Source organism: Dipteris shenzhenensis, chromosome 7, assembly GCF_047967505.1.
Source record: "Dipteris shenzhenensis isolate YYH24624 ecotype China chromosome 7, Dip_SZ_1.0, whole genome shotgun sequence".
In the NCBI taxonomy this organism is placed as follows: Eukaryota; Viridiplantae; Streptophyta; class Polypodiopsida; order Gleicheniales; family Dipteridaceae; genus Dipteris; species Dipteris shenzhenensis.
In genome coordinates, this window is record NC_141602.1 from 14777612 (window position 1) to 14800190 (window position 22579).

Sequence of the window (22579 nt, forward strand, 5' to 3'; positions counted from 1 at the left end):
CATAAAAAACTAAATCGTATGCAGCTTGCCAAGACCTAATAGTCTTTGACCTACCAAGTGGCATTGATTTGAACAGAATGTAATGGCAGGCATTATGCATAGTCCATTGTAACGAATAATCCCCTTCTTAATAAGGTCGACAAAAACTCTCATAATTATTATACATCATACGCTAATGAGAGTGTATCCTAAAGGAATGGTGATGATATAAAGAACTACCAGAAGTACTCCCGAATCTGAGCCTTGAGGCACCACCTCATAGCCAAAAAATTCATTTTTACTCCCAATGGACAGGAATATGCAACAATAAGTTTTAATTTTCGATCTTTAAGCCACACGTATATTTAGTTTCAGTCGATATCGAATCTTGTGCAAGGATTATAAAGAAGCCACCGAGTCTACCAATGTGAAGACCGGCTTAAACTTGGTTTATGAACCTGTCATAACTCATTCAACATCGCAGCAATGTCATGATTTTTGAGACAGATTTATTCCTTTAACATATGCTAACATAGAAAGAATAAATTTATGAGACAGATTTATTCCTTTAACATATGCTCTCATAACTCATTCAACATCGCAGCAATGTCATAATTTTTGAGACAGACTTATTCCTTTAACATATGCTAACACAGAAAGGATAAATTTTCACATTGCGGGCAATGGAGGTTGGAAAATATAGGACAAATGTGTCATTTCCACAACGAAACTTTGATTTTCTTTGGCTGGCAAGTTACCTCAATCTACTTTGGCACGTTACTGGAAATCATTGATGATATGATGTTAAATCCATGTATGGGTCGTGTGAAAAGGGACATTGAATCAGCAGTTCTATCCATTTGATGCTTTCACATATGAGAGCTTCAGTGGCACCTGAACAGCATCGTCTGCGCCACTGCTTCCGATGCAATGCAGGAGTGGCATTCTTAGGAAGACATAAAAGAGCTCTGAAAAACAGGAGACCAGGTAAAATGCCAGCTGCAGCTCTAGTACGCAGCATCAAAGTGAGCCCTTATTCTTCAGGGAAGAAAATTGAGAACCAACATGATGCTCAACATCCATGTAGCTAACACCCCTTTCCTTGTCTGCCAATGCTTTCCATGAATCTGAAGATTTGAGTTCCATGCTTGAGCCACCACAACACACTTGTCATACTTTTTCGCAGCTGTTACACATTGTTTCTCACCTGAGCCTAAGCCAGCTAAAATGCTTTTTCACAAACTTCTGCAAACCAATGAGCCACCCAAGTTTTTCTCCAGGCTTCGATGAAGACTGCACTGTCGTAGAATCAGTCTGCTCTTCTTCTTGAACCATATCTTTTATTCCAGGTACAGGGACAATTTGAGTACCACCACAGTTTTCTCTGAGCAAAGTGCCAATCTTCTTCTTCTTGGATTTCTTTTGATTAGGAAGAGGGCTTCCCATCTCTGCAGCTTTACGAGCTTCCAAGGAGACAGCAGAGCTTTGGTCAGCCCTAAATTCACCAATGACTCCCGATCCAAGACACACATCCTCTTCATAAAAAGCTGCATATTGCCCAGCTGCAATTCCTTGGTCATCATCTGAAAGTTGGACTAAAGCTGATATAGAACTTGACGTGGCTTCCACATTCTGGAAAGAAACGCTGCACTCATAGAACCTAGGGCCATGACGCACCTGAAGATGACATTAATCAGTCAGTCTGCCAGTTTGTCATGCCACAGGAGCTCTCTAACATGCACGGGTCATCACACATTAAATGCAGTTACTGCTCCATGTACGATTACAACACCCACATAATATCCCAAACAAAAATTCTGGGATTTTCATCAATTGCCCCATAACACCTAGACCAAGGCTGCTGCATTTTGTATATAATGACACAGTAAATTGCTCATGAGCTCCTACACACAGGAATGCTCACACGTATTCATAATGCACAAGTTACCCTGAATGTCTTACATGCATATAAAATGTATCCAGTAGCATTAGCCGGCATGTTTGTAAACATTACTTTACCATGTTTTCAATCACGATCTCAGTGCTGCCTCAAGAAGAAAACAAAACATTTGCCAAATCTGTGGTTTTCATTTTCCAACAATTTGAATAGATGCATCAAAAGTTTCCTTTCTTTTTCAGTCAAATAAGAAGAAAGAAAGAAAGAAAGAAAATTCATTAAAAGTATTTGAAAGACCGAAGGGTCTATGAGCCTGAAAAGAACCAGATAAAATGAGTTGAATGTATGGAGCCTCTAAGCAGGCATCTACACCCAAGACAAATACAACATAATCATAGCAACACTATACATAAAACGTATGAGCCCATGGAGTGGATACAAGCTGTGGTGAGGCATCACTGCAATTGTCCTCTGGAAGCAGGCAGAGGGGTCAGGCCCAAGGGGGAGCCCAGTGATGTAAGAGGCTGTGGAGGCATAAAACCTATAATACAGCACTGACGACTCTGTGTGTGTGTGTGTGTGTGTGTGTGTGTGTGTGTGTGTCCTGCAGCTCTAGAGATATTTCAGCCTTTATGTCTCAAGCTATGGAGCTGTTATGGAGGACAAAAACTGCTGTGAAAGCATTGAGACTGCTGAAGATGGAAATGGTGTGCTCTCCTAGGATGCATGGAGGTCTTAATGTTCTCAATATCAGATATCATGTACTTGCAAGGAAGGCGACTATGCTCCACACTTTTTTCCGTCAACAACAGCCATGGACTTGTATGATAGCATCCATGTGTCTCAACATGAGGACATCTGCTTATGGCCATTGGACTACTGATCATTGGGAGGTTGTCATTGGGAGATTTGTAGGGAAGATTCCTGGCTGCCCTTTCTCTACTGCTCTGATACTGGACTGGAAACAAGTACTTTCTAAGGTCAAATGGGCTCCTGATAATCGCTCGGGGACAAACTCAATGAGGAAAGAAAGTATTCATTGGAGTGCCATCTTTGACATTCCACTTGCTTTACAGGAACCTGCTCGGGCATATAATCTCATGAAATTGGGAATTAGATACATCAATGATGTGGTAGATGATCAGGGCTATGTCTTATCTTTTCCTCAGGCCACTGCCTCTTATGCATTGGGAATGCATCATAGGTTGATATGGAAGAAAACTGCTGATCTCTTGCATCCTTTTCTACCTATTCCTCCTGTAACTGACACAGACAGGCTTATGGATTGGCAATTGCACCCCTCTGCTACATGCTCTCATCCTATTCCTCTGCCTGTTTTGACCTCCATCAAAGCCTACAAGCTTCTTCAGCCTGCCCCATGGATTCATCAATATGCTAATACTCTGTGGCATATCAAGCAGCCCCTTTCATGGTGGCGGAAGAATCTCCGAATATTATGGAGGTGTAAAATGCCTTTGAAACAAAGACTTTTTCTTTGGAGATGCATGACCGGCACATTGTCAGTGGGAATCACACTTGCCAAACATCACATTGCACCATCCACATGCTTACGGTGTCAAGCTCCATCACAGATTGTCCCTCATTTGCTTTGGCACTGCCCGTCTTCTCGGAACCTCCTTGGGAAAATTTCAGATCATCTTCGCCTCCGTTTTCCGAGTCACAGATTTGGGAAACTTTTTTGGTTATTTGGCAGATTTAGGAGGTCTTTATCTCAATACTCACTATTTCTCTCATGGGTGAGATATTGGGCTCTTTGGACAATCTGGGATGAGCATAATTTGGCATACTTGGGCTGCCAGATTCACAAGTCATATGAATCTTTCAGAGCCTCATTGCGGCAATCATTATATGATGCCTGCCATGAGGGTGATATACATGCTTCTTGCATAGAGCTTTTCTTTTTATGCTTCTGATCTTTGGGATACTCTCCATTTTGGAGACTTCCCATTTTGTAAAGTTATGAGAATATAAATACAATGCACTGGATTTTACCAAAAAAAAAAAAGTGTGTCCTGCAGCAGACAAGTGCCACTGTCACCCCCACCGGCCGTGTATCCCGTCTGGTGAACATGGAAGGGAGATCCCTAAGCCTGATCTGTGCATCAACCCGTTGGCGAGTCTGTCCTGTCTCTCACTCCGAGCCTCGGCTCCACCGTCTAGAACCTTCTGGTCCGTGCTATCTGGCTGCGAAAACTTAGTGATCATGCTCTAAGGGGAGTCTGATTGTGCACCTGATCTCGTCTATGTGTCCTAACCAGACTGTCTCTTTGTCGGATGGCCTCATGAATAAAGTTGCCAAGCATCTCTGATCTCAGTAAGACAGGAAAATGGAGGGTAAGACAGAAACTAGAAAGGGGCCTAAACCCATCTCTGAAGAGACAATGGTAACGACCTTCGATCTCATAGTACATATCTAAAAGCAAAGTGCTCCTCCGACTCAATCTCCTACGGATCACATAGAATAAAGATGCGACCCTCTCTAGCTATGCCCTCAGCCCGCCCACTGTCAATGCGTAGACATAGAACCTGCCTATCGTCAGGAAAGGGGGAAGGAGGATCTATGTTTAGCCTCGTGGATCGATGAAGCCCTCCTCTGAAATCTTGTAAGCAATGTCCCCTATAGAAGTTGAGCTTCACAAAAAGCTCATTGGGCAATCAAGTCCTAAATGTGTGTAGCTGTAAGAGATCCTAGTGGATAACCTCGCTGACCTCGTGGTAGGTGAGTGGAACAGAAGGGGTCTCAATGCTTGATGAAAGGGGGCAATCTGTCCATACGGAGCCCCACACTCTCAAACCATATGCATGTACGTGCGTACCAACACCTCTAATCGCCCTCAGCTGCTAAAGTCATGGATAAACAACTATGGTAACCTACATTGGCCTGACGTATAAGAACCACCGACTTGATAGAAGTACGTGATAACTTGCAATACTATGTCGACCACCCCAAACTCAACCAGAACTATCGGATGTGGAACTGACCACTTACTCTGGATTCCGTGACAACAAGAGAACCTAAAGCCTCTCCACTTGAACCAAATCTGCCTCCGATAGGTCATGCCCCCAACAAGGACTGCCATACATGCACACTGGCGGGCCAAGGAATTGAAGGGAAGAGACTTGGTCCGGAGCTCTAGAAATAAGAGTGCAAGCACTGATCAATCAAGATTCAAGCTTGCATGGTTGGTTGCATCGTGAGAATACGGCCAGAGAAAAGAACCCCCAAGTATGTATAGGATGTGATGACCTCCACTGGTAATCTGTCCAGTGTGAATGGCTCTCTGTGCATGGCTGCTCAGGATAAGTTAAAGATCATGACCTTGGTTTTACCAAGGTTGACCTTCAAGTCATGTGTCTTTTCTTTGAAAAAAAAAGGTCGTGTGTCTTGCAAAATGTATGGAGTGCATCCAAGTGTTGTTGGAGGCCCTTCATTGAGGATGAGAGTAAGACCACCACATCTCATGCGTAGACGAGGATCTGAATCAATAACCAGGCAAGAGAGCAGCCTGTCCCCCCTCGTGTCCCAATAAACTCTCAAACAAGGTTGGTGATAACCGACAATCTTGTAGGCTGTATTGCTAAAGGCCCTCCCTAAGGATGAGAGTAAGACCACATCATCTACATATAAAAGGATCCATGTGTGCATAAGAGTGTCATTAGTGTGGGGTCCATGAGAGGAGATGGGACTCATCAATCAAGAAACTCCCACCATAAGTTTTTAGAGTTGTTACTAAATAGAATATTACCTCCTCGTTCTGGCGAACAAAGACCTACTTCTTCCACATGATATTACTTGCGTATAGTCTCCACCTCATCGAAAGGTGATGCTTAGTCTCAAATCTAAGTTGATGGCGTAGACCCTTACACTCATCATCACACCAATACTGAGCGAAGAGGCAACGGGCAAGTGGAAAGAGTGGTGTGTGAAAGTGTCTAGGATGGCCTCATGGAGAGAGCAAGTGATCACAAGGGCTCGATTCTCTAGGAGCGGGATGTCATCGATATATGTGAGCAGATTGGAAAAGTGTGTGGATTGGAAAAGTGTGTGGAGTACTCAAGTAAAGAATATGATCAAAGCGTATCTCATGATATTTAGTCTGTGTGGGCAGTGTCATAGTGAGGATCGTAAGTTGGGCGATGGATATACTAAAAAGAGGGATGTGATCCGCTCCCAGAGGTGTAGTGAGATGAAGAAGGTGAAGACAAGGGATCCCATGAGGTAGTCAATCACGTTGGACTGCCCCATGTGGAAAACAAGTGAATCCACTGGAGAAGGGCCATCAATCCAGACCATTATACATGACAAGATCATGTATCCTGACCATGTCCAAGAATGCATGCCCGTAAGATGTGACTGGAGCTCACCTAGCTGCAAAAAATCAAGACATCCCTACCTCATCTAAATCAACATTTGGCAATAAGATTGAGCCATTACAAAAATCCAAAAGGGATACTTGACGTCCTCATGTTGAAGTCCCCAACAAGGAGAACTTCGCTCGGCTCGAGAAATTCATGATGTTCGGGTACAGGGCTGCGTATGGTGAAGTCTCAACCTCTTCGCGTAGGTCTCTAGCAAAGTGTGAGGCCTCATGGTGGAAGTAACATGCTCCAATGAAGACGTTCTATCGAGAAGGGCATCAAATCCGAATCTACGTGAATCTAGCATGTGTGCCATGCCTCTCGGCAGAGATCATCCCGATGAGAAATGATCTGTATAGTATTGTCACTCCTCCGGATCCACACACTCGACCTATTTTCTGAGCCTTGTCGTGGTACAATGTGTCCCACTTGTACCCACTCACTACAAGTAAAGGGCGCTCTAGGCTCTAATGTATAGAAAGCTATATCTCATCCTATGTAAGGCTCCAAAAATTTTCCTAGATCTAACCAAATATACCATTACAATTCCAAACAGCGCTCTGAATCTCATAGACCCCGCCCCCCTATATAGGGGAGCCACTAGATGCTTGTCGACAACCTATTAGAAGCCCCCCATCTCAAACCACTGCACACTTCTCTTCCTTGTGGGTAATGTTCATTGCTATAGAAGGGTGTGTCTCTTCTCTACCTACAGAGGTGTCCAAGTAGATCTCACAATGAGCCCATAGAACTGTTGCAAGGCCAGCCTAAGTGCCCCTAAATCGGTTGATAAGAGATTGCTCTCAGGTGGGGTCCCATCCTATGCACCAGGCGCCCTCAGTTACATACCCCGGACTTGTGGCATCCACCATTCTGGAAGTCTCTGTGATAGCCAACTGCGTGGTGGTTATATAAACCTCTACTGCTGGCCCACTACCCGAGGCTATCACTGTGGCTGCCATCTTCTTATAGAGCCGTAATATGCAATGACCAAGGCTATGTCCTACTACATCTCTTGTGCACTCAGGCGGTCAACCTCCATAACTAACTGCTCCCAAGTCTAGGATGGAATCAGGTGTGCCCAATGTGACGAGCATGGGTAGGGATTGAATGGGGAATGAGTGATGGCGGATAGGGACATAGGGACAGAGGACTGATAGTGGTGGGAAGAAATCTGGAATGTAGCTGAGGTGAGTCCAATTGTAGGGGAAAAAGGTGGTTGGCTGAGGTGTAGGGGTGATAGGAAGGAGGCATATTGTGAGGAGGCATAGAGGGTGAGGTGGTGGTCGGGCTAGGGGGCCATGTCAAGACTGTCACTGATGCCAACATCGATGTTCAATGTCGATGTCAATACTAGTGACAGTTACTGATGTCTTTGGAGACTTAACGATGATGATAATGACGCTAAAGCTGAGGGTATACTGGCTGCAATTTGTACAGCTGTGCTATCAGTCCGTAACCCAATGCGGTTGTTGCACTTATTCATGTCCTTGATTTCTCCTTTCGGTGGCTGTTTGAGCTGCTTTTTTTTGTTGTTTGTCTTCCTTCTTGTCCCCTTTCTCTCCTTTTACCATGTTCTGACAGTCTTCTTTAAGGCTATTATTTAAATTTCTTCATTTCCCCCCCTCAAGTTGGAAGAGAGGGGGGGCAATTGCCCTTCCTGCCCATTGGTTATGACCTCTTGAGCTTAAATGGCAAACTGAAGGCTGGTTGAAGCAGACTAATCTCAAGCTGAAAGCGGGCTGAGGCAGGGCTATGGAGTGGCTGAAGCTGAAATGGCAAGCGGGCTAGAGAATGAGCCAATGGCAGAAGTAACAAGCAATGACAAGCAGCAGGGCGCAATGGCAAACAGCATAGGGAGGCGAGATGAGGAATAGAGCGGCAAATTGGAACAGCAAGGCGGCTATGGCGGGGGAGTAAGGCGCAGCAAGGTGGGATAGCAGGCAGCAATGTGGACGACAGATAAGGCTGGAGCCAAGCAGTCTTTGGGGCAAGGCGGGCAATGGAGCAGGCAGGCAATGGAGAGGTTAGAGTAGACGGGCGATGGAGCAGGCAGGCAGATGAGAGAGACCAACAGGTCCACGGGACAGCAAAAAAAACCAGCTAGTACATCATATTTTAGGGAGAGCACATGGCAACTCCCAAGGAGTGCAAAATAGTCTGATGAACATAATCGGCCATACATCAATTTAAGACTCAGTTTTTTGGTTTGGATCTAAACTCCTCAAGTGCTATGCACTCATGGCATATTGCCCATTTTTCATCCTTTCTAGCCACCTTAACCTTTGCTAATCCAGTCACCTTATGCTTCAATTGATCTCATGTGGGTTCCTCAACTATCCATACCTTGGTCCCTTTCAGCATGTATGAGAAGCTTGATCCGCAAGCGCAATGATAGCATGTTCTCTAGAGTGTCGCAAATTCATTGCTCCATCATCATCCTCATCATCAACTATCCAAGCATGGCTGCTTTGGCATGTGCTAAAGTCTCACTGAAATAGTCCTCTTTATACCTTCAAGGAACCCCCTACTCTAATCTTCAATTCATCGTCATGTCTAGCGCCATGTTCTTTAATCTCTTCTTGGATATTAGTTTACTTGCCTTTGCATCGACCTCCACAATCACCTCCTTCTTGATTGTTTCTACTTCATTATAAACTAAATCTTTCACAGTAGAGCTAGTTGAGGAGTAGGGGAGAAGCCTTACAAGACTTCAAAACCTCATCAATTACTGCCTGCTTGCCAAGCCCCTCAAGAACTTGAAGTCGAACTTTTACTTCTGCCAGTTACATCTTCACTGTAAATAAAAATTATGTTTATGGTGCCCAATGATGGGTCGATTTGGACCTCTTTGTAGATACGTGTGCGAAGGTGTCATAGCTGTAACTGTAGCATATCGAGTCCTGGTTGAAAGTGCTGGGGTTGAGGGGGATCTAGATGAAAGGGTCACCCATTCCCTGCTGGCCATATCTATGGGTACCACCTGGCTGAATCTAACCACCCAGGCTGGGATGGGGGTTCAGCCAAGCTCGGGGTTAGGGGGAGGAAAGAAAACTGCTGCTAGAGGCTGCCTGGAACGGTGAACTGCTGCTGCAAGTTGCGAACTGAACTGCTTCAACGAACTACCCACTGCTACAAACTGGAGCTACGAAGTTAGGGCTTATAGGCAGCACAGATCTGCAAAGGCCTATTGGCTGGCGGTGCAACCTGCATGACCTAAGTTCTGGGCTGAGCGAACCTGCACTACCTGTCTTCGAGTGGCGTGAGCTATATCTAGGTGGCGCAGGCTGATCTGGAGTCATGGTCGGCGGCTTATAGAGGCTGGTAGAGGAGCTGAGATGGGGGTGAGGCTAGTCGGGAGAAAGACAAAACAGAAAGAAAGTTTATTAGAGTCTTCAGAAGACCAATATCAGACTATAAGAAACCTGATACAAAGCAATCTGAAAGGGTGGAGCTACTAAACGAGCATTAACACCCATCCTAAATGCTAAATGCTACATAGTCAGAATAACATCAGTGACAACATCATATCAATATCAATATGGCCATCTCCATCATCACTACCACCACATGTCATTATAGTACAAAAAGCAAAATCTGGTCCAGTATCACAACCATCTCCCCCCCTCCCTCCCCCCTCTTTCGAGGATAGTAGGGGAGTGGCAACATGAAACCAGAGATAGATTGTTGTCGACTGTCAATGGGGTGTGGCAATGTGCGATCTCTTGGCTGTGACTCTGCGTCTGACAAGGGCTATGGTGACCCCTGTCAGTCCACTCCAACCCTGCACACAGAAGTAATGTCCCCAAGTGCAATCCATGCATTTGTCCTTGGCTGAGAGGGGAGCGGGGGAAGAGGGTGAGGCTGATTAATCAGAAAGTATAAAACAATCATCATAAACATGGCAACAAGGAGGGAAAGAGAACATAGTAATTTTTTAATAAGAAGCAAAAAGTTCTTCCAATATGTGCAGCTGGTTCCGTACCTTGCACCTTAGCCTGGATACATCTTTAGGGGGTTGGCCTGCAAACCAATTGAGTGTATGAACCTCAAATTTTCGCCTTTTTTTGTCCACAGAGAAATATTGTCTTGAGACAAAGACAACATTATTTGTAAGATCCTTGTCAACAACGTACCTACATTTGGATTCCAATGTCCTAATTTAGAGCAATGATAACAAAAAAGGAAGACATCAAGATTAACAACATTGGCAAGGCTATCCTAGCTAGCCAATTACTCTCACCATGGTCCATTAGATAAGCGTAAGCCTTGTCGCTGACCAACAGTATAAAACCAATAACCTTTATGGCTGCCAAGATAGTTGCCAGTTTCTGCTTCCAAGATCCGACCTTCTCTCTCCCCAAGATGCCTACAGATGAAATCACTGAATCTCACCTGCATAACCAGGCTCACAATTTCGCTTAGCCCGAAGACCCGCCTACACTTTTCAAATCAGAGTTTATCATCAGCGAATAATATAATTTTGTTTGTTTGAACATCACATCTTGACATAGCAAAGAAAAAGAAACGCCAGTGGCATCATTCAAGGTTCCTATAAAACCACTTAACAATTCTCAAAGAAATGTTCAGTTGCAAGTCCGTACTAATCTTCACATCCAATGTCACACTCAACTTGACTGACAAAAGTGCACCTCGACCCTGAATTCCAAGCTTAATCCTTGTTCACTTGCCAACATAGAAGCTTCACATGCATCCATATGCCCCCACTCACTATGCCATGGGAAATACATGGCATCATAGTCAAAATGCCCCCTCATGCCTTTAGCCGCTCTCCCGGCTGAAGCACTTCCAAGATCAGGTCTGCATTGGCCGCTATTTGATGGAGATGCGATGACACAGAGAGATCCCACTGCCCCATATCACATAGCACGAGGAGAGAGTACCTCGGGAGACAGGGATGGATCATGCACAGCAACACGTCACAAACTACTACGCATTCGAGTCTGTCCCTAGACATGGCAGAGTACAGGACGAAGAGATAGATGATATGAGGTAGCATTGTTTGGTGGGATGAGATGGCAACAAGGAGAGATGCAACCCGAGACATTTTTTTCCATGCATGTATGGTTCATGTACCAGACACATGCAAACGTCTGAAAAAAATATGTATGAAATGGTATATCATACGTGACCCAAATTTTGGCAGAGTATGTTTTGAATATCATACTTTTCAAGCGTCTAGATTGAAGATTCTATCATTTGTTTAATGGTTTGAGATATATTTTTGGAATGCTTAAGTAGTTGAAACCTAAAACCCAGCAAATAACGGAGGGAAAAGATAAGATGCAAGAGTGGAAAAAGTGGTCAGGAAAGGTGCATCAGCCCCAAAGAAACCTTTATCTTGGATGCTTTGGAAGAGGAGAAAAGACAGAGCAGCAGAGCCCTTAATGTGCTGGTAGAGGCCTAGCAACGAGGGACACTTTGATGGTGGATGCAGAGGCACTTATGACAAAGACGGGGGTCAACCTCACCTTCGAGGCTGCATGGCAAGTGGGAAAGGATGATGCACCCACGAGGCCATTGATAATTAAATTCCGGACTCCACGGACAGATCTATGGTCATGAGTATGAGGGCTGCATTGAAGGGGACCAAGACATACCTGGATGATGACCTTACACTCCTGCAGCAGGAGCATCGAAGAGAGGGTATGGTACGCATCATGGCAGCCAAAGAAAGGGGAAATGGGCTGTCTCCAGAGATGGCAAAGTCATAATCCGAGAAAGGAAAGAAAGAGGAGAAAGAAAGAAAGAAAGAAAGAAAGTCTATTAGCGTCCACGGAAGACCAAGAAGTCTATGGGACATCATGAAAACCAATTAGTACATCAGCTTAGGGAGGGTAGCTCCCAGGGAGAGGAAATAGGAGGGGACAGCTCATGACGCTGCCCAGGCCATGGGATAAGGGATTGAAGATGGCCATATGGAATTGCATTGGCACCCTATAGTTTGACCCACGGGACTTCTCAGATACCTATACTGACAGAGAGATTGTATTCTACAACGAGAAGCATGAGAGTCCAAAGAGAGGACTACCCACAGTCACGGGGTATACATGGGAATCAGCCTTCAGAGTGCAGACGAGAAGAGAGAGTGGGATACGTGGCTCTAGAGGGGTAGCAGTCCTGTTTAGATCACATCTAAGGCCGCTTATCTCTGTGATGCGGAAGGAGGAGCACGCACGGCACATGTGGGTGTTCCAGCCACCTAACACACAACCACTCTTTATTAAGGTATGTTATTTTCCCCCAGGCACATCATCTTAGGCGCATGAGGTCACCACAGGGGGCCATAGCGCATATGAGACGATATATAAGGACATTGTGGATTTTGAGGCCCAAGAAGCCACCTATACCCATCACAGATCAAGATGTGTGGCACACCTATGCGACATCCCTCTACAACGTCTTGTCTCAAGCACCACCCAATATGTCTGCTCTCCCCCGTCCCACCACCTACATGTTATTCACTCCACAAAATGTGAGGGCTGCATTACGCCAGCTCCACAACCAGAGAGCCCACGATCATGAGGGGCTACGGACTGGGCACTTCACACATGGACAAAAGGTCTTGGCCCCAATCTTAGCATATATGTTCAATCATGCTTTGTCATGGCTTCCCCCCTGCTTGGACTATCACCACAATTGTGCTGATACACAAAGTACGAGATCCCATGGATACTAGAAACTATCGCACTCTTATTATTGGTGTCACTGGCCGAGCGGGTCGGTACTAGAGCAAGAGATCAACTCCTGCACAAAGGCACACAGACAAAGAGCACTGGGACAGGCTGGCTTCAAGGCACAGCATTCCACTCTTGATCATATCTTCCCCCTATAGGCAGTCATTGAGGAGGCATGATCAAGATCCCAGAAAGTCTACGCTTGCTTCGTAGACTTTCGAAACGCCTGTGACAAAGTGATGAGTCTGTATGAGTCAGTCAGAGGGAGAGTACATGCCCCTAGAGGCCTGCCAAGTCGAAAGCACGATAGGGGTGAAGCAAGGATGCCCCCTCTCGCCAACACTATTCGGGCTATATACTGATGAGATCACGACATGCATCGATCGCCTGGGAGGTGAGGTATCGCGGCTTGATGATCTAATGATAAAGATACTATTACACGCACATGATATAGTCCTTCTATCCTCCTCACCAGAAGGCTCACAGAGACACCTAGATGATATAGTCCTTCTATCCTCCTCACCAGCAAGCTCACAGAGACACCTAGATGAGCTAGAGGTGTTTTGCAAAGAGAGAGACTTGACAGTTAATCTTGGCAAGACCAAGGTTATGATCTTTAACACCTCACGACCAGCACTTCATCGACATAGCTTCACTTACCAAGGAGAGTCAGTGGAGATCATGCAATCCTATGCCTATCTAGGTGACACGACCCCAGCACTCCTAAAACCTCTAACCTGCAAGCAAACATAAGAACACATCAAACATGAGGAATCTGAATAGGCTACTCACCACCCAACCATAACACCTACGGGACATGATCCCGAATCAAGAGATGTCTCCTCCAAGCCACGAGCTGAGCTACTAGCACGAACTCCCAACCAAATCTTGACCAGTTTGGTGTCCCATACCACCAGGTGGTGCCTAGAGGCCTTGGATCTTCTGCTGGGCCTTGGGCTACGCTAAGATACAAGGGCACGTCTGCGACTCGATCCAAGATCAAACCTAGCACTAGGGAACTAGACTTGCTTCTCTCGGCTCTCTGAAGACTGAACCTCTGGGCCCCCTCAGGACCAAGGGGTCAAAAATAGTGAAGACCTAAATCTGGCTCGTATTTTTGCCACTCAACCCGAGAATCAAGCTTGCCTCTCCCTAAGCCTCCCCAGGCTACCTGAGCTAGTCTTGTGTACCCCAATACACGTCAGATACCAATCCGTATAGGCTCGAGACCAATGCACCAAAATAGCGAAGACCTACATCTACTTTGTATCCTTGCCACACTCAACCCGAGAATCAAAGCCCTACCTAGCCCTAAGCCTCCCCAGGCTACCTGAGATAATCTTGCATAGTCCCAGTACACGTCAGATACCAATCTGTGCACATGACATACTTCCCCTCCTCTAAGATCTCACTCCGGAGTTCGCAAGAATACTCGAGAATATCCTCTGGAGGTTAGGTAATGTCTCCCATGTTGCATCCTCTGCATCCACTTGATCTTATATTCCGTGATAGTTCTATTACGGATCTATCTTTCACGAAATTCAAGAAGACTCTCAGGTTTGTATGGAATAAAAGTCAAATCAGTAACTTCTATTATTTCTTGAGGAGAAACAAGTTGATCATCCGCACCCAGTAATTCTTTCAGTCTATTGACATGAAAAACTGGATGTACTTAAGCATTAGGAGGCAATATGCAACTAGTCTAATTCTTTTAATAATCTTAAATGGACTGCAGTATCTGGGGGATCATTTTAGAACCAAACCAGTACCTAGGCTCATGGATTCCTTGGGAATACGTAAATATACCATCGTCCTTTCATAGTACTCTCTGGGTGAACAATGTCTAGTAGCATAAAATCTATCTCGATCTTGGGTACCTCTAATAGTCTCCTTGCCAAACTCCAAACATTTCTTGCATGTCTTGCAAGAATGTCCTTGCAGCATCATTGTTTATTCCCTTGAACCCAACCATAACTGGTGACTTAGGTTGAAACCCGTACATAAGCATAAAAGGACTGTAACCTATACTTGAATGCTTTGCACTGTTATAAGCAAATTCTATAATGGAAAGATAATCTTCCCATGAAGACCGTCTCTTAGAAACATATGCACGAAGCATATCTTCAACCAATTGGTTAACCTTCTCAATGCCGCCATCGGATTATGCATGATCTGATGAACTCATACGAGTAGTTTCCAACTTCTCAAAAACAAGTGTCCAAAAGTTACTTGTAAACTTAGAATCCCGGTCACTGATTATGTCTGAAGGCAAACCATATGCTTAAACAATTGATCCACAAACTCATGAGCGAATTGAATAGCTGATATAGTCGATCAAGTAGGTAAAAATGTAGCCATCTTTGTCAGACGGTTGACTATGACCCAAATGGAGTCATGACACTTAACGCGTTCTAGGCACACTCGTAATAAAGTCCATGGAAATACCTTCCCATTTATTACCACAAATTTACAATGGTTGTAGTAAACCTGCGCTTCTAAAGCGTTCTGCCTTAGTAACTTGACAAATCCGGCAACCTCTCAGATAGCTTTTAATAAATGCACGCATCTTAGGCCAAAAAAAGGTATGTTTCACAAGAGACAGAGTCCGATGTATACCTGGATGTCCAGCACTAGGGGCATCATGACACTCCCAGAGAATCTTGGATTGAAGATCCGAAACATCTGGCACACATATCTTTCCATTCTCGAACAGCAAGCCGTTCCTAAATCCACTAACCTCCTGTCGCCTGTACCGTAGGTGGCACAATGCTTGAGTCCTGGTCAACCATGGAGCTCCCATCATGAACCTTCTTCCAATAAGAACTGAAATGACTATTAGTTGCGCAAAGCCCTCTCAAGGATTGAAATAGGTCTGAAGATATTACCGTAAATGACATAGCATTTAGTTGATAGGACAAAATCTGTATCAAGTTTTTGAGCACTGTATATAGCTGTGGGTAGGCACATAGTTGTACACATCTAGGGTAGGCGTGGGCTTTTGGCATTTGTGACTTTTTCTTCCACAAGCATGATGGACTGATGTATACTTTTTTGAGATAATGAAGTATGTTTTGCAGGGACTTCATGGGAAATGAGGCCCCTCGTGCATGGTATGCCAAGATTCATGCTTTTTTGACCAGCAAGGGGCTGCACAATAGTCCTACTGAGAGAACCCTCTACATCAAGAAGGATGGGGGGGAAATTTTAGTCATCATTCTTTATGTCGATGACTTACTGCTCACAGGGTCCAATGAAGATAATATTGCAGATTTCAAAGCTGATTTGCAGACCAACTTTGACATGTCAGATTTGGGGCTGCTTCACTTTTATTTGGGGATCCAGTTCTCTCAAGAGAGACGTGGCACTGTTATGTCTCAGTCCAAGTATATGCAGAAACTCTTTGACAGATTTAACATGCATGATTGTAAGCCCATAGCCACTCCCATGGAGCCGGGGCTGAAACTCACAATGCATGATGCAGGAGAATCAGTCAGGCTGTTGGATGCCTCATTTATCTCTGCAACACTAGACCTAATATTCAGTTTGCAGTATCTCAGGTGAGCAGGTATATGCACAGCCCAAAAACTATGCATTGGCAAGCAGTTAAGCGCATCTTCCGTTATTTGCAAGGCACGAAGTCTTTTGGCTTGTTATTTCCCAGGGGGGATGACTTGCAGATGCATGCCTACAGTGATTCAGATTGGGCTGGTGATTATGACACTAGGCAGTCCACTAGTGGCAATTGTTTCTTTTTGGGTAAAGCTTGCATTTCCTGGCTGAGCAAGAAACAATCTTCAGTGGCTACCTCATCATGTGAAGCTCAGTACAGGGCAGCTTTCACAGCAACAGTTGAATGTGTCTGGCTGCATCGTCTATTTGCTGATCTTCATCTGTCATTGGAGGGTCCTTCTCCAATTCTCACTGATAGTCAGAGTGCCATTGCAGTGGCAAAGAATCCAGTGTTTCATGCTCGCACGAAGCACATTGAGGTTCACTATCACTACGTCAGAGAGAAGTTGCATGCAGGAGAGATCAGTATGATCTTTGTGTCCACACATGACAATGTTGCAAATATTTTCACCAAAGCACTTCCACGTGAAAAGTTTGAGGCATTTCGTAATGCCCTGAACTTATATTTGTTTGGTGATTAATCATCCTTGTACATGACATTGGCACTGCAGGTGTTAGAATTATAGATATAATTCAGCAATGACCAATGTAATTTAATAAGCTAGTTAGGGGCACTTTTTCCTCTTTAAGAGGTTTTTTTCCCTAACCGCAATTAGTCCACTAACTATGGTTAGTGACTACTAAGGTTTTGTCACTAGGACAAAACCTTATCTCACTCCTTCAGTTGTATTACTCTCACACTCATTTATTTACAACTAAGCTTTCAGCTCTCTCTCTCTCCCGTTTCTTGCTCTCACTGTTGCTCTCTCACTTTCTCACAATTTGTGTGCTCTGGAACCTGGTTCATAAGCTCATCATCTACGAGCCCGCATTGCAGCTGATCCCTATGAAGTCTCACCTATCTCACGTGGTGAAGTGCATAACTCCTGGTTGTCTTCCCTTTTTTTTTCTTATCAACGTATTTCAAAATCAAAATCTTGCATTAACTCTGCCCATCTAGCTTTTCTTCCCCTTAACTTCGACCCGTCACACATACTTTATTGACTCATGATCCGTCAATACAAGAAACTTGGAACCATACAAGTAGTGTCTCCAAACCTTTAGAGCATACATGACTGCATACAGTTATTTTTCTAGGGTGGGCCAATGATATTATATTGAGTGTCATCTAGCTGTTTACTTTCAAAAGCTACAGGTCTGCCCTCTTGGAATAAAGCTGCCCCAATCACAAAGTCACTCGCATCGGCCTCTAAAACATAAGGCCACGTAGGATTAGGGAGTGCAAGAACAGGGGCTTCCTTGATAGTGTGCTTCAAGGTCTCAAAAGCCTTGTTCATTTCATCATTCCAAGAGCTCAGCTGGGTAGACCTGCGTCCGTGACCTTTCAACATGTTGGTCAAGAGTGCCATGATGTTAGAATAATCACGCACTGACTTTCGTAGAAAGATTGTAAATCCTAATAAAGAACGAAGTTGTTTCACTGTCTGAGAGATGGGTCATTCTAAAACCTGTTGGATACGGTCTAGATCAATGCTGATACCTTCAGAAGAAATCTAAGGTGATTTACTTGGGCGAATATAACCCATGTTTAGATAGTCTTGAAGCTACGAAGCTAACTCGTCCTCCTCGAGTTGGCTCATCCTATAAGGTGGAATACTAATAGGTTGAGTCCCAGGTACTAAATCTATGCGATGATCTACTGCCCATTCTGGAGGTAAACCTTCCGATCAGTGAAATCATCTAACAACTTTCTCAATTCTCGGTATTCAAACACGCTTAAATCAATTTTGTTATTAACTGAGACAACAAATGAGGAAAGCAGAATCAAAACACACTGATACACATCATAATAAGAAGTGTTTAATATATTCCGAAGCTGCATTGCAAATAAAATAGGTCCCTAAGAAGAGGAAATATCATCACAATGAATACAAAATTGGGTGTCCTTGTCCAAAAAAGAGAGTATATGGTCTTTCCATCAAATCCAAATATCGTGGGTTTTAAACCACTCTATTCTGATTCCACATGTTACACGTACATGCCATAGCACGTAAGAGTAGCTGTGTAGTCTTGAATCCGGATAGAAAGTTCATCGACCTTACGATCCCAAAACTGCTTCCCAGCTGGAAGCTGCACCTCGTAGGTGTGATCGCTAGGTGTCATGGACAGCCCCATCCTCTACACAAGTTTGTGGTTTACAAAAGTGTGAGAGCTGCCCGGGTAAAAGAGAATGTGAACTCTTTGGTCCCTTACTTCTCCATAAGCTCGGAAAAGGTCATGGGAGCTAAATAATGAATTATTAAAAGTGCAATTATAAGAAAATGGGCAGGTATGAGTCATGACATTTATAGAAATACTTGTCATCAATGCTTGGTTAGCTCCCTTAGCTTTGGTTCCTTGGCTTGCATGGAGCTTTGGTCCTGGCGCTTGCATCTGGTTCTTGCGCTTAGGACAATAGTTCCGTGTGTGACCTTGCTCCTCGCAAATAAAACAACGTCCTTCTTTCTTGAGCTTAAGGGTGCGGAGGAAATGGGCTCTACCATTCTTTGTCTGAGTCGAATTCTTCTTGGAGGCGTTGTCAACTAAATTCAGCTAGTCAAGATTTGGTTGGGAGTTCGTGCTAGTAGCTCACCTCGTGGCTCGGAGGGGACATCTCCTGATTCGGGATCATATCCCGTAGGTGTCATGGTTGGGTGGTGAGCGGCTTGCTCATATTCCTCATGTTTGGTGTGTCCTTGTGTTTGCTTGCAGGTCAGAGGTTTCAAGAGTGCTGGGGTCGTGTCAGTTGGTATCAGAGCCAACTCCAGGGGTATGAATCTCTATTGTGAGAAAGACTGGACATGATTTCCTCCAGGTATGGTTCAAACTCGAAATTGTTGGTGATACCCTGCAAGGGCTTGTTGATTCGTCAGTTAGGGTTGTTGATTGTCTGGATTGGGATAGAAGGGAGGCGAGAGAGAGCCCAGGTGAGTTCGTTGTTAGGAAGAGTCGCTGAGGGTATAAGGAGAGAAAGAGGAGAGGAGAGGATCTCATGGCGGGAGGATAGGGGCGAGGAGGGCTGCAATAGGAGGAGCACAAGGCTATGGCACCTGACTGGCTTCGTGTAATAGAGTTGGCGTTGAGGAAGGAGAGCTAGGAGAGGTGCGCAAGAGAGCTGGGTAGTTCGCGATTGGGGCTCAGCAGTATTTGTGGCTTGGTAGCTAAAAAAGGCACAAGTCCTTCCAAGTTAGGAGGACGGGCTTTTCTAGAAAGCTAGGCTTTCTAAAAGCCAGGGCTCCTCGAGTCTATAACTTGGCGGATCCGTTTTCTTCACCAGCCCGAGAAACAACGCGCCAAATACTCCTCTCCACGCCTTGCCTCTTGGATCTCGTCAGCCAGGGCGGACTGCTACAGATCTTCAGTTTGGAACTGCCACCCTTTTTTCTCCACCTAGCCTCGCCAATTTCTCTCCTTTGCTCACTCCCGTGGCAGTCCTTCGTTCACTACTCGCTCCTATTCTTGGACCCCACGGTTGCTTCTTCTTTTCTAGCATGTTCTCTCCTTCAACTTCAACTTCAACGCTTCCTTTGCCATGATCTATTCATAGCTGATTTAGTGGAACCCAGGCTTTCAGAGGGTGATCAAGACATGGATTACTATGGTCAAGTATCATGGGATGCCTGAATCCATAATCAGTGATAGAGATCCGAGGATGACCAGCCTCTTTTGGAGAGGGCTGTTTGAAAATATGGGCACTACGCTGAATTTTCCGTCATCTTTTCACCCTCAGTCTGATAAACAATCGGAGCAAGAAAACTCTACCATCCTGGATATGTTTAAATGCTATGTCTCAGACCACAAAAGCAAATGGGAGCATTATTTGCCTTTGCTGGAATATGCTTACAATAATACGGTGCACACATCCACAGGTAAAGCACCTTTTGAAATAGTGGAAGGTGCCAGGAAGATACCTCCCATTTTGCATACAAAAGAGAAAATCTTCGAAGCTGATCGTTTTGTGGAAAACCTTGAAGAGGCTTACAAGAAGATCAAATATGCCTTGCAAAGAAGTCAGGACAAACAGAAAAGAGCAGCAGATAAGCACCGCAGGGAATTGGTATTCACAGAAGGTGATTGGGTTTTGCTGCGTTTTCAGAAGGCAAGGCTGAAAAATAAGAAAGGCAAGGAAAGGTTGTAGACAAAGCTGAACATGCGTTACTATGGTCCTTTCCAAGTTTCTGAAAAGATAAACGAGGTAGCTTACGGGCTGAAGTTGCCTCTGCATAAGAAGATACATAATACCTTTCATGTGAGCTTGTTAAAGCAATATCATAGAGATGTTCCCGAGGATCTACCTAATGAGGTACAGCCTGAAGTGGAAGAACACGATGAACTTCTGGTCCCAGAGCAGATTCTGGCACACAGAGATAGAAAGCTCAAGGGTAAAGTTATCGGTCGCTACTTGGTAAAATTTCAAAATTACCCATCACTCGAAGCGAAATGGATGGAGGAAGGTAAATTGGCAGATTCACCTGGGATATTGCAGCTTTACCTTGATGCTTTCCAGTTAGAGCCGACTGCGGTCCGGGCTCCTACAGGTAGTTCAACAGAGCGAGCGTTTGGAGCATTACCTGGTGTTCGAGAGGGGGATAACACCTCCACTCCCTTAATACAGACAGGCTCACCATGATTTCATGAGGTCGCTTGATGACACTGTATGTTTCATCCGAGATACTAAGCTGACAGTATTTCTGCTGTGAGACTTCATGATATTGATGCATCTTGACTCTTGATCGCCGAGGATCACATAGATTTTGAGCAGTATATATGGATGGATGCATGCCTCTCCTAGCCATATTTTCACTGTCTATCTATGCTATCGCTGCGGCTTTCTTGTACACTCTTTCATAGTATATTTCATGCTCGCTCTTGTGTTTTGGGACAGCAAACTGTGGTTTGATGTTTCAAGAGAGAGGTATGTCACGGGGCGTGAAATTCTAAGTACTTTAATGTACTACAAGACTATGACAACTTTGGTTTTAAAAGTCCAAGCGTGGGCTTAATAATGTGTAATTAAACACAACATGATGCCTAGCACATAAGCGTAATTAATCCCTAGGCCCAAAGGCATTCCAAGGAATTAAAAGAGTGGTTGTTGGGAAATGATGACGTGGCATTTTTAATGGACCACCTAGAGAACCATGTACCTTCAGTGGCCCCCCTAGAGTTCCAAGTGGCTCTAGTGCCTTCTACATGCTCCTTTGCCATTCCTAGACCTTCCTGGGCCTTCTAAACTTCACATGTGTGGTTTTCTCTATCATCTTCTCCCTTTGTTGAGATTTTGGACTGGTTTTTCAGCCTCCTTCAGCTGAATTTCAATTTTCTTCATAACTCCTCACCCGTTTGGTTTCCTCGACTCCCGTTTGGTTTCCTCGACTTCCGTTTGGCCCGATGGCTTCCCCTCGGCCTCCCCTTCGCAATGATATGCTTTTCCCTCCATGCGTTTGGTAGAACGGGTGAGCACTTCTTTTGCTGGTCGAATTTGCGAAAGTGGCTTTTTTTGGACCTTTTTGCTTCTACAGCCTCCTAGGCCTCTTCTCTTGCAAAGCTACAGCTTTCTATTGAATTTCGAGTGGTCCCACGCGCTAGTTGACTAGTTTTTCTCAATTTTGGAGGACTTTCCGATGATGAAACTTCTCCAAAACCTTCTCAATGCATTCCTCTCTGAAGCACGCTTCTTTTGAGCCCAAGAACTCCCACTTCTTCGCGACAGAAGTGCTTCTTTTCGCATTTTTTAGTGGAATTCTTGCTGGTCGGCTCTTGTAAATGCTCTTTCTTCATGCCTTTGCACTCCTCTTTGGCTGAGAATGCAATTGGGCATTGGCTACTATGTCCTCTTGGCGATTTAAGGACTTGGTTCGAGTTTTTAGGGCTTGGTGAGTTGTGATTTTACTGCTGCAATTTCTTTTTGCCATAAGCTCTTGGTTGGCCTCGTGTGCCGCCTCTTTCTTGGTTC

General features: G+C 44.7%; 1 protein-coding gene across 1 annotated transcript in view; it reads right to left on the bottom strand.

The window, feature by feature from the left end:
- Positions 1-662: 662 nt before the first annotated feature.
- Positions 663-22579, bottom strand: part of LOC147899990 (tRNA (5-methylaminomethyl-2-thiouridylate)-methyltransferase) — a 49613-nt gene continuing 27696 nt past the window's right edge. The window contains exons 8-10 of the mRNA XM_087376907.1: positions 10500-10651; positions 10242-10392; positions 663-1656 (exon numbers count right to left, since the gene is read on the bottom strand). Coding sequence (XP_087233033.1) covers positions 1183-1656; positions 10242-10392; positions 10500-10651 — 777 coding nt within the window. The 3' untranslated portion in view covers positions 663-1182. The remainder of the gene's footprint in view (positions 1657-10241; positions 10393-10499; positions 10652-22579) is intronic.